We start from the raw sequence: 15,899 nt of genomic DNA, 5'->3' as shown, positions 1-15,899 counted from the left end.
GCAATAACCTCAAAAGGAACACAACATCCAAATCTTTAAAAAACAGCTTTACTTATGTCTATATAGTGTCATAAATACAGTTCACTTTTTTAAATAGCCAAATAATAAAATCTTGATTTGTCAGCATTGTTTCACACCTGGAATAAAGACACAGTACTCATAGCTGCCACATAGCACATTACACCTTTTAGACACCTTGGAAAAAACTGTGAAATAAAAAATAATAAATAAAAGATTGGACACCCATCCAGTACTTCACTGGTTCATATGCTGTGTTCTCATTGGATGAGGAGTTTGTCGGCCGAGAGTACTGGCTGCTCACTGGCACGTCTCCATGGCAAAGAAATGGGAGGTGACGGAGCAGGATTAGACGAGTCCGTCACTTAGAACAGTTTTACGTGTATATCATTGGCTGATGTTGAGCAGCAGTTCACGGTTTGATTTGAGAGAAAGTCAGGAGTCAACAGAGAGGAGCTAAAGTGTTCACACTACCCACCCACAGAGAGAACTCATGGTCACATGGCTGGGGTCGGCCTTTCACACGCAGCTTCTCTACAAGTCTCGAGCAGAGAGATTCGTTTGCTCACACACAGACAAACACACACACACACACACACACACACACACACACAGACACAGACTCAAACTTCATATTAAAGGATTCTCTCTATTCTAGGCTACATAGTGTCATACTGAAGGCGAGAGAGGCGAAGAGAGGAGAGATAACAGCTACATAGTGTCAAAAGAGGAGGAGGGAAAAAGGAAAGAACAGGAGAAGAGGCCAAGAGACAAGTCTGAAATTGGACCCATGAACCTGTGAAGAGTCCTTGTAGAAACACACCCCCTCCTTAGTGAGACCCACCCACTAACGATTCACACACTTACAGCATACGGCAAAAGACACACAAAGGTCCGACACAGAGAGAAAGAGAAAGAGAAAGAAAGAGAAAGAGAGAGAGAGAACAGTCACTATCGAATACAGGGCATTGGGTTTCATACAGCAATGATATTATATTATTTTCCATATATATTTCCAATATATATATATATATATATATATATATATATAATATTTCTATAAAAAACATAAGTCATCCATTTTATGTACAGAGACGATAAATGAGTAATACCTTGCATAACCGGTAGAGGGGCAATGTGCAGTGGGATCTGCCATTTATACAAGTATTCATAATTCCTAAGTCCAAATCAACGACTTGCCACCATCCCTTGAAATCTTTTTTACAAAACAACTTTTGTGTTGCCTAGGACGGGATGACACAGGAGGATTGGTTTGGACTTGGCCATGTTGAGAGATTTGAACCAGGACAAGAACCCACAGCTGAGACCAGGGGAGCAGGAGCACAACACCACAACAACTAGGCTACTGGGAGCACTGGGGTAAACTGGGAGAGACGGGATGAGTCTCCTTTTACAGCAGCGAGCACAGCCAATGAGCACTCTCAGAGTTCAAAGGTCAGAGTTGACCTCTGTATTGCACGTGTCCGAAGGAGAAGTGAGAGGTGAAAGGTGGGAGGTGAGGCTGGGCAGCAAAGGGGCGAAGATCCCCGCCTCGATTGCACCCAGGACTCCCTCTCCGGATTTGGCATATCACTCTCAAAAGGCCGCAAGCATGTGTCCGTATAGGTAATGAGAATGCACTGGAAGAGAGAAAAAAGGTGAGGAAAGTGAGACAGGAAGTGAAAAAAGGACTGAGTTTGTGTCTGTTGCTTGGTTTTACTTTGACATGTACAATACAAGCAGATATCTAAACCACGTGAAATTGGTGAAAGCCCATAAATGCCAAAAATCAATACCTTTCTCATAGCAAAATTCTATTTATTGTTTTTGCAGGGTAGACACTGTGAAACAACACTAAACATCTTGTGACATTAAACACTTACACCTGCTAATAGTGCAATTAATGAACCAGAAACAAGCGCTGAGCAATAATACAGTATTATCATATTGACTGTCACATCATTTTCATTGACTAAAATTCTGTTAATTAATTCCGAGCAATTTATTTTAAGAACCAAAACAATAAGTGAAGGAAAAGAAATGGCGTATGTTATTCTATATTTTTCTAATTTCCATGAAAATCCCAAAACTAACAGTGAGTTTGTCCATTGTTGTTTTGGTCTTTTCATGGGAGTCCTTGACACTAATAAAATTATACAGTATTGCTAGATGTATCTGCATTAATAGAGTTTTTCATTGAAAATGCAACATTGAACCATGATCACTTATTGTAGTTGTTATGGAAAAAAGTGTTAGCAAATACTTCCAGCAGACACAAAGCAACATTAGCATTCATTAGGGGTCACGTTTGTATCTGGATGAAGTCCAACATTTACTCTCCTTCTGTCTCTTTTTTGGTCTCTACCAATATCTGAGATTGGCATCTTGCTGTCAGTGGGTTTGTCACTTCGAGCAACACTTTTCACATTGTTTACTAAAAGGCTCAAATCAGCCAGATACACATATCAGTACTTTAGCCTGGAACTGTAAAGTTAGTGACACATTCCTGCTTCATGCCACACAGCTGGGCAATGCTGGTTAAAAGCGCACTGACCTGTAAGTTCAGCAGTTTCAGGTAGTGTTTTGTTAGCTTACCTGTTAGCATTAGCGCTCCTGTTAGTAAGCAGAGAGAAGTTAGCATGAATAGGTCCGCACAGCCGAGGGGTCGAGTCTCGGGGGCGCCGGGGGAGGAGCTTGAGTGGACGTGGCACAGAGAGGTTTGTGTACAGCAGGACATAGAGGACACACCATGCAGTTTGTTAGTCAGGACAAGCAGAAAGAAGCACATAGATACACAAATACATAGGCTGAGGTAGACGAGTTTGGTTAGTATTGTAACACACCTTCAGGCTGGAGCTGTTTCTTGGGCATCAAATTCACAGAGGGTGGCATGGACATGGAGGGCATACGGAAGCCAGCAGGCAGTGTTTCCATGGAACCCGCCATCATCCCCAGCCCCGCCCCTCCCTCACGTGCCCGAAACCTCTTGCGCCACGATGGAGAGCGTCGAAATGACTTGTCATCCCCACTCTACAGGGACAGGGAGAAAAACAAGGTCAGACAAGTGGCCCTTCTTTAACAACACTGTATTTGATCAAAGCAGCCGCTTGAGAGGTCACCTCCTCTAGTCGACGGTCTGTCCCCAAGGCTAACAGGTTGTTGAACTCCCTCTCCAGAACCTGCCGTGCCTGAAAAACAGCACACACAACCTCTGTGAGCAGGAGACAAAGGGAAGTGATCAGACATTAACAGGAGCTGATGGCAAAATGTCAGTGAAAGCTCTTGAAATACCAGTAAAATTAAAAACAATCCCTCTGATAAATAGGAGAAACCTTCATGTCTTATTCATATGTGAATATAAAACTGTGGGCAAGTAATCTGTACTGAAGCCTGGGACCAGAAAATTCTTTCAAGTGAATTCAAAGCGAGAACAACAGAGCCCTTTTCATCACAGACTAATACAGAATCTGAAGCAGAAGGAGATGTTGGCACCATGTAGCTAGCAGTAGAAGAAAAGGCTGACTGCAAACAAACCACTGAGTCACTAAAAATTAAATCAATCAATCTTGTAAAAACCTCAACAACTTAACTGTTGGAAGATGGACAGGTTGCAGAGAAGCCAAAAGGCCTGCCATGAGCTTACAGTAGTGGGAAAAAAGTGTTCAACGTGTGGGGTATTATGACACAAAATGAAACAAAATGTATTGGTACAAATTTAGGGTAATATTCTATACAGATAATTCATCATAAAACACTTGATATCTTTCTCCCATTCAAATCAGTTCAATCATTGCATAGTGAGTGTAAACTGTTCCTCTATAACCACCTGTGTGTTCTGCATAGGGATCTGCAGGATGAGCGCTAGGCTGCTGTAGTCGAAGGTCTCGTCCAGTGCGATGAGCGATCCGTGTACGCCGCTCTCCAACAGGTTGCCGCTATACTCCCTCAAACCAATGGACAGGACCCAGTGGATCACCTGCTCGTTGGTCCACACCAACACATCTAAAGGAAAAGAGAGTGGCTCAGATTCATGTTGCTGTGGCACAACTTTACATAGAATGCCAGCACATATCATTAATAGCAAGTAAGAGCAACTTGATTTTGAATAAGAGAGCTAGAAAAGGAAAGAAAGAGAGAGAGAGATAAAGAGATAATGTGTGTGTCCACATAGTGTCAACTCACTGGCACACTCCCTTTGTTCATTTAAAGCACAGCTGTCAGCCAGCTTTCCAAGTTGGAACAGGCGGTGTGTGTGTGTGTGTAAACAGGGCAGGACTGTGAGTTGACATGACAGCTGAGTCAAGTTCATGTGCAGAACTCAAGGTCAAAAGGGCGAGGGGGCTGGCTGGATCTATGTGTGTGTGTGGACTACTCTTGGTATGTGGAGCTTTGGATCACAAGATTGCAGGCCTGCTTCGCTCGGCTTTTTTACAGTCTAACATGCAGCTGTTTCACTGCTCAGGCCAAAGTGACAATATCAGGCAAAAACCACTAGGTGGTACTCTGGCCTGATAATACTGTGCATGTGTGCACGCCTGTGAACTAGTGTTTGAACGTGTGTATGTGTGTGTGCTTGATTTTTTTTCTCACTGTGTGAGTGTATCAGGGTGTGTGTAAAGTGAACCTTTCATGTCGTGTTGGCTGTCCTCTCTCCGGCGCTCCAGGTCTTTCCTGTCATAATTGAGCCTCTTCAAGCACATAATCCCATACTGCAGACTAGCCCTGGTACACACAAACAAACATAGAAAAACATACTCTCACACACACACACAGAAAAGCACAAACACACATGCATCATTAGCCTTCTCTTCTCCAATGCTGATGTATCCAGCTAACAGAAGAAAGGCGAGACTGATCAAACAGCAAGCTAAGCTAAACACCCCAGCAACAGACCTATGGAAGCTGTCCACCATCTTGAGGTGGCTCCTCAGGTCCTTTTTGGTCAGGTGGTCCAGCATGCGTGCGTCCACCAGACACTCCATAAAGTATGAGCGGTACTGAGGCAGACCGAGGCTGGGCAGCCACTCGTTCCCTATCCACTCATGATTCATGTCACCATACGCCAGAGTCTACAGGGAGAGGAGGAATACTGTTCTTAACGTGTGCAACAGAAAAAGAGAGAGGCTGCCTACTGTTTCAGGATTATATACTGTACATTTGACATGGATGTGGGACTGTTGTATGTGCTAAACAATATGCCAAAAGCTACTCAGGTGGTAAAACAAGTGAAATTTCTGTCATTTTGTATAACAAAATAAACTAAATGATCCCAAAATTTCTTGCATATACATTGAGTAATAAAGGTGTTTGGAGGAGATTGCACTCTGGGTCCAAAACAGGCGCTTTTCACAGCAGACATCTTGACATGTCGCATCAGCAAAAGCACAGGTTTTACTAATAATGTTAAAAATGGCTGCATTGTATTTAGATGTACCGGGTCCAGCACCCTAGTATTGTGCATGCCGGGTCACTGTCATTATTTACTGGGACACTTAAATGAAACTGCACCATCATCAACATTATTTGTGCTTTCCATGCTAAGACAAGGCAAAATATGTGCTGTGAAAAACATAAAAAATATTATTCTATTTTTTTAATTTGTATATCTGAAAAGCTGGAACACGTTTCTGTTTTTTCCCTCTGTATTTTAAGATAAATCTGTACTGTACAGGAAAGTAAAATTTTGAGCACCTCATCATTTTAAAGGCCTTGTACAGCCACACAGGTGTTTTCAGTCATTCTCTCTGATTAGACCTTGGCTCAGATTGATGTTGGGCAGAATTACGCTGGGAATTACATGAGGTCACCAATGTCCATGTCCGAATAGGCCTTTTTTCACAGACGACATTTAGCCATGTCACAACAGGAAAAACACAGGTGTAAATAATAAAATCAACGATGGCTGAATTCCATTCAGCTGCTTCTGTTTCAGAGTGGATGACAAAATGTCTGCAGTAAAAAAAGGCCTTTTAAAATGACCCAACAGATGCAACAACACTAGCAGGACAGTAGAAACATGTCAATCAAGCAGAATCTGTAGACACTCACACAGTCTGGAAGTCCTGAAGTGAAAACACCTGTGTGGATGGACCATGACTATGTAACACAAATGCAAACAAAATCTTGATTAAATTACAAAAATGCATATTTTTCAACTCACTCTTACTGCTATCGAGCCACACAGATAGTTTCAGTTTTATCTGAATTTACCTAATTACTGTGTACAGAACATACTATTGAGGGTGAATTGGCTGCTCTCAAATTCATGAATGTGTCTTTGTGTTAGTGAAGAGCGTGGGTACAGTTTCGGTGTGTGCAGACAGATGTTAGCAGATTGGCAACCTCACCTGTGCCCAGCTTCCCTCCTCATTCTCCTGGCAGCATGGTAGAGACAATATACAAGCTTAGAGAGACATGGGATAACCAAAGACAAACATATTGCACATTCAGAAACACACACACACTCACTGCTCTTCTGAGTTTTTACTCTGCAAGTAACCTTCAATCTTCAATCGGTTAACTGCAATTGCACAGCTCCAACAGATATGGACCACATGACCACAGGTTGTATCAGTTATATCCGGCACCCACATACAAATATGAGCACAAGCACAAAGATGCGTTGGTGTGTGATGTTGTGGTTATTTAAAGGGGTCTTCAGGGAGATGACATATGCGTGTCACAGTGAGGACAGTGGGAGTGAGAGAGAGTGTTTGGTGGGGGAAAAAGGAAAGGGAGCACCCATATGGTACTGACCGCTTTAGTGGAGGAAGCCAGGTTCTCCATCTCTTCATGAGTCACCCACACATTTCCGGAGGACTGCTCAGAGGACAAAAACACACCCAAACACACACATACACACACACACACACACCCAAACACACAAGCACGCATACACACCCCAAAACACACCCAAGAATGCACTCATGTGTATATTTTCACACATCCCAACCCCCACAGGCACACAGACGCAGACAAACACGCACACACACCCACACACACACACACGCACACAGACAAACACTGTGTTGAGTGAAGCCAAGGGAGGGAGTGTATTTCAGGCAGGTAGCTTGTAGCTATATCTAGCACTATTTGCGTGTCGTTTTCCCACAGAAACCCATGCAACCTCAGTCTGAAGGCATAAACTGAGAGAAGAATAAAAAAAGTTATAAAGAGTGAGGAGTCATCACCCCAAGGTGCAGAGTGAAGGTTAAGCCCAATAGTGGAGGAGGTTTTGAGTGTTCTGTGTAGGGTAATGTGTTTATATTCCCAATCCTGGATTACACTTTGCGTAAGCTCATTTATTTATTTATTATTTGTGTATGCACATTTACATGCACGAAGAAAGCCGTGTATGAGTAATCACGGAGGTGTATTTCTTGTATTATTTTACCGTTCTGGAGGTAAGTGGTGCAGACGGGCTGGTGAGGGAGACCATCTCCTGGATGGCCAAGCGGAGTTTGAGTCGGTGCAGAGGGTTGCTGATGCCAATCTCCCGCTGGATCTCTGTGTCTGACAGAGCTGACATGATGGCTCCGCTCTTCACGTTGGCACGACATGCTGCCACATACCACGCCGGCATACCCACCCACAGCTGGTGAGAGTCATCAAGATATTCAACGTCACCACTATTGTCGCCATATAAGGTCAGATAGAAAGGGGAACGGAGTGGATATCAGCCTGTAATGATCTGTCTTGTATTTGATATCACTGTATTCTGTTTTGTAGTAGATGTAGTAGCAGCCTGGATAGAGGGAGGTTTTGTGAACATTTATGGTGGGTAGATATAAAAGTAGATTAGAGGAGTACCTCTAGCCAGGAGACGACAGTAGGGCCGTCCCACTGGGCAAATGCCAGGCCTCTTTTCCTGGCGTCTTCTAGAAGCTCGTGTCTAACAAGGGAATTAAAAATTGCCAAAGAAAGACAGAAGGAAGTGAGAATTATCGGGGAAAAGGCTTAGTGAATACTTTAAAACAACAAGCAAAATAGGAAAAAACACAGTCACAAGTCAGAGAGAAAGAAAGGATGCTTTTACTTTTTCTTCATCCTGCGGTCCCTCTCAGCCTGTGTGCCCAGTTTTCCAAGAGTCATTGTGTCACCAATGCCCATCTCAAAGTCTGAAATACAGCATCTTTATTTACGTCTCTGTAAATCACAGACAATCTCATTCAATCTGCATCAGTGTGGGATATGGTATGTAGTCAACAGTGTACCTGTTAAGGCTGGTATGGGCTGTCCATCCCTGCCAACAGTCTGCTCCATTCGACCCTTCTCCTTCTTCCCAAACAATCGGCCAATGGATGATTTGATGCCTTTCTTCTGCTTACTGCAAACAGTTAAAACAGAGCAAACGATGTTAGACTAAAATCTGTGGTATGATAAATATTGTCCGCTATAAGATCTTGTTCCAGCTACTTCAATTTTTACCATGTTAGGCATCTCTAAAACTTGAAGTTGAAGTGGACCTGTAAAACAATCCAACAGCGAGTCTGTACTGATGTCAATGTATCATCCTGTGCTACTTGTGTATTTATGTGTGTGTGTGTGTTTACCCTCGGCCATCCTCTAGACTGCCCGTGAACTGGGCAAAATTGGTTTCCAGCCGTAAACTGCGGGGGGACGAGGGAGGCGATGTCTCACACTTGATAGTAGCTTTGTCCACTTCCACAGGAGACTAGAAGAAGTCACAAAAGCAACTCAGCTCAGTTACGAAAGCCACACATGGACATAAAAGCCGTACAATTTCAGTTTTCGTTCAAACTTACTGCTACTTTCCTGCGGTGTTTCCTCAAGTCGCTTGGCTATCAAACAAAACGACACACAGTTACAGATATGGCTTTTAACAACGAATATACTGCTGTTTGTGTGTGTATGACAGATAGAGTGTGTGTGCCCTCTGACCAGAGTCATGATGCCTAGATGGTGGCTGGCATTGCGTGAGTGGTGTTTGGGTGTGGAATGGCCACTGGTGGGCGGGGAGGAGGATGACGCCAGGGACTGGGCAGTGGCGGAGGTGGGTAGGGCCCGGGGTCGAAGTGTCACATTGAGTCCGTCCATGCTGCCGCTGTTCACGCGAGATTCAATCTCATCAGAGCGGAGGTCTGCTGACTCCCTCTCCACCTGGATCATCCTGCACACACACACACACACACCGACACACACACACACACACACAAACAGGCACTCATACATAGTTATCTTTGAATCCATTCATTAACAATACACGCCTTGTATTCCTGTGATAATGAATTAAATTCAGCATAATCCTTCATAAAAAATATATGTAAATATAAAATTACTTGTATAAAAATGTAACAATGCAAAGATCCTGGCAAATATTGGATTATTAAAATACCATTTATAGCATGGGACATTATTTCTATTACTTCAAGGGAGTCTGGCTCCTCTGCAGCATAATCAGCATCTATTTTGCATCTCCTCTCCAGAAGCATATTCTGAGGTGTCACAGGAGATCCTTGTTTACTGTAAACTGCAATAAACAGCGTCCTCTTCCAGTAGGAAACAGAACTGACGAGTGAAGAGTCTTATCTACATGTTATCATCTCTCTATCTAATCACAATCAATTCTAGTGCATCCAGTCTGGCCACAGGCCTTCATGAATTGCATTAACAAGACGAAGCAGCAGCAGCAGCACCACAGCACCGCCTTTATTTGCTGTAGTATCTTCAAAATATCCCCTTTTCTTGCAATTATTTGTTGCATTATCTTTAATACTTTGTTCTTCCTCTTATCTGTATCCTGCTGCACTGACCCAATTTCCCCATGGGGATTATGAAAGTGTCATGTTCTGCTATCTAATGGGCCTGTGATTTGGCACCTTATCTCTTCATTGATAGCGTCAAGCTGCTCCTGCAGCATGAGAGCGAGAGTCTGAGCATCTGATTGGCCGCTGGGGGAAAGCAGGGCCGAGCTAACGTCATCATCCAGGTCTGACTCTGCCTCGATGTCGCTGCCGAGGAGATGGCTGACGCTCCCACGCAGAGATGGATAGTCCTGTTCAAAGACCGCGCACACCTGGAGACAACAAACACACATGAGCTTCAACATGTGTAGACACAGTCCATGTGTTGAATACAACATGTACACTAATCAGTTTTTGATCATTAATAAATGTACTAGAAGAATGTGCCACATGCATTAATTAAGATTTTACACAGGTAAAAATACAGTATGACACTTGTGGAAGTATGTGGCCAGTTATGAGAAGAAATGGATGATCAGGGAACTTACATCAGACAGCATGTCCATGGCAGCAGGTGACAGAGAGACAGAGAGGTTAGTAGAGAATGGTAAGTTAGATATGAAGATCATCATACATCAGCCAGGCACTGACACTTATTAGCAAAGCAGACATGAACTTGGATAAAGCACTAGTAAGGAGCTGTATGTGGTTAGAACAGCAGCTGACACATGATCTTGTAAGTTGGCCATCCTGTTTAGTGTATGTGTATGTGAGGAGCTGTGGGGTTGTTCTGGTCCGATTATTAGCACCTTGTTTGGGTCGTCCCGAAGCGCAGACAGTCTGCCCTTCTGTGCCCGCCTGATCACAGTTGTGCTGTAGTGGCCGTCTTGGCCCTCCACCACGGAGAAGCGAAGGTCGCTGGAGCTACCCAGGTGAGACCTGAGATTACATACAGAAAACAGTTTACTATTAATAATAGTATAGTATAGTAGTAGCACTATATTAGAGGATGTGTGTGTGAGAGAGCATGTGCGGAGGAGGTGTATGTCCGTGTGTACCGAGGGTGGGTTCCATCGCCAAACACCCCGCTGCGGCGTTTCAAATGGTCAATCTCATTTCTCAACTTCTCAATCTCTCCGATCAGCCGTTCCTGAGGGAGAGATTGGCAATATGGGCGGTGTATTCAGATTGTTTGCTTAAGTAAAAGTAGCAATACCTATACTATAAAACTACTCCATTACAAGTAAAAGTAAGGAGTACAAGTAAAAGTTCAGCATTCAAAATTTTACTCAAGTAAAAATACTAAATTGTAATCAGAAAGTAGTCATTATCCAAGAAAAGCTTCAGCTATTCAATGTGTATACTGTTTGGTAGCTTAATCTATAATCATGCCTTGTATTTTACAAATTCATCTTAATCTGCACAACTAACTACAGTTGTCCATTAAATCAAATGGAGAAAAAAGAAGAATATTTCCCTCCCTCTGGAGAAAAAATATACCACAAAACGGTATTTATGTACAGCACTTGAGCACTTGACGACTGATATGGGGCATATGAGTAGTATTCAGTGGTTAGGTGATTCATTCATGTCTCACTGACCCTGGTATGGTGGAATTCTTCAAGCTGTTTCTGGCAGTTCTCGAGGTCCTGAATAAGGGAGTTCTAGACAAAAAAGGCATGAGCGTGTCACCGTGTCAAAACAAATGTCTGGTCCAACTAGAACATGTGCTACGCTGTATTTTCATTTGTTCTGTGAAGCAGTAACATCAGAAATATGAGCTGCTGCGAAGACGAATGTGTGTGTACAGGCCTTGCCTTGTCTTCCAGGGCAGCCATGCGTTCTTTCAAATGGAGCTGCAGTCTTTCATTGGACTCGGTGAGCAGACGATCCACGGTGTCAGACAAACGCTTGTTGTGCTCCTCATTCATTTTCTCTCTCTGACGAGCCTGATGAGAGAACCAGACGGGGGGGTGTTGAATAACTCCATTTGGGTGTATTTATGCAGCTAATCAAGCCTCTCTGCATGGATTAAAGGATGAAGTGTGTATTTAGCCCAAGATCACCAGCTGCCAGATATAGGTCTTCTTGGCCAACAATGGATCCCGCAGCCAGAATGATTTAATTACAGTAATTTAAGTGATGATGAAAAAGGGTTAAATCATTTCTCTTACATGGGAGGTGCTGTGCTTAATATGTATTCTACAGTAATTTCATTAAAGTAAATTAACACACATACAAACACAAATCTGCACCCTCAGAGAGCTCCTTTAACTAAATATAGTCATGACATTGCACAGAGAGAGAGAGAAATTAGCCTTGCGTGAATTATTCAGAGTCTAAAGATAGCAGCCAATCAGTATTATAGGGGGTGGGGGGCGGTTGCAGCAGGATATGTGGATTTGGTTTAAATTCATGCAACAATGCACCAGGAAAATGGAGGGTTCTTCATATGTGTGTCTGTCCTGTGTGTTTGTGTATGTATGCATGAGGGAGCACAGAACCAAGAGTCAAGGCGCCCAACTAATGTGAGGCATCGGCCCACACACACACACACACACACACACACACACACACACAAACACACACACACACACACACACACACACACACACACACACACAAAACATAGTGAGAGGTCAGAGAAACCCTGCAGGGCGGTTGCACACACACACACACACACACACACACACACACACATGCACACACACCCTTCCTAGCTCTTGGTTCTTCTCCTCCAGTTGTGACTCCAGCTGTCTGAGCCGCTCTTCCACGTTGCCATGTCGCTCCTCAGCCTGCAGGGGGAGACACTTACATATGAGTACAACAGCCTCTATCTATAAACTATAACTGTGTTTGTATGTATATCTGATTCTGTGTTTTGTACCTGTAAATCACTGATTCTCAGCAGGATCCTTTGCTATGTTTTCTACAGGGATGTGTGGGTTAGTGTGCGTGTGTGTTACCTTGGAAAGTGCAGCCACTCTCTGTGCCAGTTCAGCTTCCACCTCTGGCAGTGTCTCGGCCTTCCTCATGGTCTGAGCCAGCCTCTGCTCCGCCATCTCCAGCATCTCCTGCAGCTGGCGCACCTTCTCCTCGCTCTGACACACAGGAACACATGCAAAGTAATAAGAGGGACATTGCCGCGATCACAAGAGAGGTGTAATCAGTGTAGTGCAGCCAGCGGGTAGCAAGGACACGACATGGGGACGCGAATAGAGGCTGTTGCTGGTATTCCCCATAGTGGCGCTGAACTCTGATTCACCCTGAACTACACATGAACCTTTGAGTAGGATGTTACTCACTCGCTTACTATAATATTCTCCAATGCCTTAATACATTAATATTCTATAATATTCCTCAATATATTGCCACACTTTGGAAAAACTCAATTGATTTTGACATGTGACATGGAGGCATGAAATATTATAATGCAAGAGGGAACGAGAGCGCACACAGACGTTTGTCACAAAGACAAATGTGCCATTTTTGGTGTCACTTAACGACACATTAGGATTGCAACATCCAAGGAAGCCTGAGCACAGCAGAATAATGACACAGAACATTAATAAATATTGATTTAGTTCAGACACTGTGCTTAAATCTCAATGATGTACCTGTGGAATTGTTTTGCTCAGTTAAAGGTAAATGAGAAGTGCGGCAGCTATCATCCATTTCAAGTTGACTAATTTTCTACAGTTATCTCTGAGTGACTATTTGCTATTTTGAATGATAATTATCTATTCATTATGCACAAGCCTGTGAGGCTAGAATTGGTGTGTTTATGTTACCTGTCGGTGCAGTGAGTCCTTGGTGGCCAGTTCATTCTCCAGTTTGTCGTTGAGGTCGTGGATGTGTGTGGTCTCCCGCTGAGCAGCCAGGTAGCGCTTCTCTAATGTTGTTATTCTCTCTTCCATATCCTCCCTCTGTGGGTGCAGAGACACAACAACAACAACAACAACAACAAAAAACAACAACAGGGAAATCATGAGAAGCGCCTGCAATAATGAGTATAGTGACGCCAAAAAGCAATAACCAATGTACTTTATCTCTACATTTATGGCCAAATACCCCCATTTTATGATTTAATATTAATTATCTAACAAACAGTTAGTATACAAGAAATGTATGTATGTTGCCATCTTATATTGACAGACTATGGAAAAATGTATGTTAGTTAAAGTAAATAAAGAGGGAGCAAAATGTGCAACTAAAGCACAGAATTGAAGAAATCAATAAATTAGCTTTGTTAGAAGATCATGTGGTTGCTGCTTACACATATCTGTGTCATTGTGTAATGTACTGTACTAACTGATAATACTGGTATACAATACAACCAGTAAACTCCAGTTATAATAAACAGATTGAAAAAAAGTTGGCTGACTGTGCATCATGAAACCCCTTTTCAAATGTTTTGCTCTAAATAAAATCTAGTATCCGAAGCTAGTAGCCAGCAGAATGTTAAATTGTATTCGTTTTTGTAGCAAGCTGTTCTCTGTGCCCGCTCCCAGAACAAAGGCACATTTCCTTTTACTCTCACCTCTCTCTGTTCCCTCTGTTGTTTGAGTGACAGCTCCTCGCTTCGGCTCAGTTCTCGACGTGCATTTGCGAGCTCGGCCTCGAGCTCGGCCAAACGGGCGCTGAGAGTGGTAGAGTGCTCGCGGCTCTGGGCCAGCTCCTTATTGGTCCGATCCAGCAGCTCCTGAAGCTCCGATGCCCGGCTGCCTTCATCGTGGGCGTCTATGGAGCCGTTGGGCAGTCTCTGTAAGGCAGATACACAACATAAATGGATATATATACACATTTTCACATAAAATGGATTTTAGTACTGAGACACATACAAATGTGCATGCTATGGGTGGAGGGTATTGAGTGTTGTTGTAGAACTGATAAAGTTGCATGGCCTAGATAAGAAAGTGTTGAGTGTTATGCATACGAGGGTGGGTTGTGTGAGGTTAGGCTGCCACGTTGTTGTTTTGATGTTGTTTCTCTTCTCTTCTCAAAATGCAGTTAATTCCAGGGCCTTAATTAAACAAACCTTTGGGGACACATATTAACACAGGCAACACAGTGGGCATCCAAAGTTAGGAGGACCTCCTCCGTTCCCTCATGTTCCAATTTTGCCTGCTCATGAGTACCTTACAGAAACATAAACATACCATGAAACACTGGTGGAAATAGGGCTAAATGGTTTGAAGCTGTGTAATAAAACACACCTGGTGAATTGTGCAATTTTGCATAATTCCAATTTGGCCACAATAACTGATATGATTTACTCCAAGGGACTTTGGAAATAGCATTGTACAGCCTCATCTGACTGACAATGCGTAGCAATCATTGGGTATGACGATGTGATAGTTAGGGTTCCTGCTGAGAAAATACATGTGGTCATGATCACTTTTTGGTGTTTTGAAGGGTGCTGGTTGCAACATCCGGGGGCACTGACTGTCAGGAAGGCAGCAGGTGTCATAGATAAATGTCCTAACAAAGTGTGTGTTTGCACAGTTCGTACTCTGAGACATCTAAACTACACCCTACACTCCCAGTGCTTGTACCAATTCCCTCTTTATATTGTCTTCTTCTTTCTCTCCTCCCTTCTTAATGGTAAGTTATTGATGTTTCAAGTTTAATTATGTATATTGACACTTTTTTTTGTTGTTGTTGCTTTTCTCCATGCCAAAGAAATAGGAGCCAAAGTAAGTGGACGTCGTACTGCTCGATCGTACAGAGTTAGGAGATTTCCATCCAGATACAAACAGGCTCCGCTGTTTAATCGCTGGGAGGTTTGTTACTCCCCGTGGACAGACCCAGACACAGTTACATAATGTGTGCTCCTTTCAGGGTTGTTATCAGAATTATCAGAAAGGTAAAGGAGGAGGATTTATGCTACATTTAGCTCCATTAATCTGTCATGTGTATGTATGTAAGTGTGTGTGTGTGTGTGTGTGTGTGTGTGTGTGTGTGTGTGTGTAAGTAGATGTGTTGAAGTTTGGAAAGAAAGGCAAAAATACATACAAAGACGGTCGACAGCCATACAAACAAATACTATAGACAGACATAGCATAAAGCACAGAGCAGAAAAACAATCACACAGCCAGGAAGACCTTCCATGTAGGTTTGGATCCATCTGTTCGCTCCACTGAGTCACCGTCCTTCCTTTGTCTCACAATGTTCAAC

The 15,899-nt window shown here is 43.2% G+C and overlaps 1 protein-coding gene across 1 annotated transcript in view; it reads right to left on the bottom strand.

Moving 5' to 3' along the window:
- Positions 1–28: 28 nt before the first annotated feature.
- The window catches only part of ppfia4 (PTPRF interacting protein alpha 4), a 60,533-nt gene continuing 44,662 nt past the window's right edge, over positions 29–15,899 (bottom strand). Inside the window, exons 6-29 of the mRNA XM_046075730.1 lie at positions 15,827–15,898; positions 14,263–14,484; positions 13,514–13,648; positions 12,689–12,823; positions 12,434–12,517; positions 11,540–11,671; positions 11,324–11,386; positions 10,781–10,872; positions 10,532–10,661; positions 9,858–10,033; positions 8,920–9,148; positions 8,784–8,819; positions 8,571–8,692; positions 8,232–8,344; positions 8,054–8,135; positions 7,828–7,909; positions 7,412–7,612; positions 6,775–6,837; positions 4,912–5,087; positions 4,643–4,740; positions 3,845–4,020; positions 3,138–3,206; positions 2,862–3,048; positions 29–1,658 (exon numbers count right to left, since the gene is read on the bottom strand). Coding sequence (XP_045931686.1) covers positions 1,615–1,658; positions 2,862–3,048; positions 3,138–3,206; positions 3,845–4,020; positions 4,643–4,740; positions 4,912–5,087; positions 6,775–6,837; positions 7,412–7,612; positions 7,828–7,909; positions 8,054–8,135; positions 8,232–8,344; positions 8,571–8,692; positions 8,784–8,819; positions 8,920–9,148; positions 9,858–10,033; positions 10,532–10,661; positions 10,781–10,872; positions 11,324–11,386; positions 11,540–11,671; positions 12,434–12,517; positions 12,689–12,823; positions 13,514–13,648; positions 14,263–14,484; positions 15,827–15,898 — 2,919 coding nt within the window. The 3' untranslated portion in view covers positions 29–1,614. The remainder of the gene's footprint in view (positions 1,659–2,861; positions 3,049–3,137; positions 3,207–3,844; positions 4,021–4,642; positions 4,741–4,911; positions 5,088–6,774; positions 6,838–7,411; positions 7,613–7,827; positions 7,910–8,053; positions 8,136–8,231; positions 8,345–8,570; positions 8,693–8,783; positions 8,820–8,919; positions 9,149–9,857; positions 10,034–10,531; positions 10,662–10,780; positions 10,873–11,323; positions 11,387–11,539; positions 11,672–12,433; positions 12,518–12,688; positions 12,824–13,513; positions 13,649–14,262; positions 14,485–15,826; position 15,899) is intronic.

The sequence above is a fragment of the Micropterus dolomieu genome, linkage group LG18, assembly GCF_021292245.1.
Source record: "Micropterus dolomieu isolate WLL.071019.BEF.003 ecotype Adirondacks linkage group LG18, ASM2129224v1, whole genome shotgun sequence".
Lineage (NCBI taxonomy): Eukaryota > Metazoa > Chordata > Actinopteri > Centrarchiformes > Centrarchidae > Micropterus > Micropterus dolomieu.
This window is presented reverse-complemented; position numbering and strand designations above follow the sequence as displayed.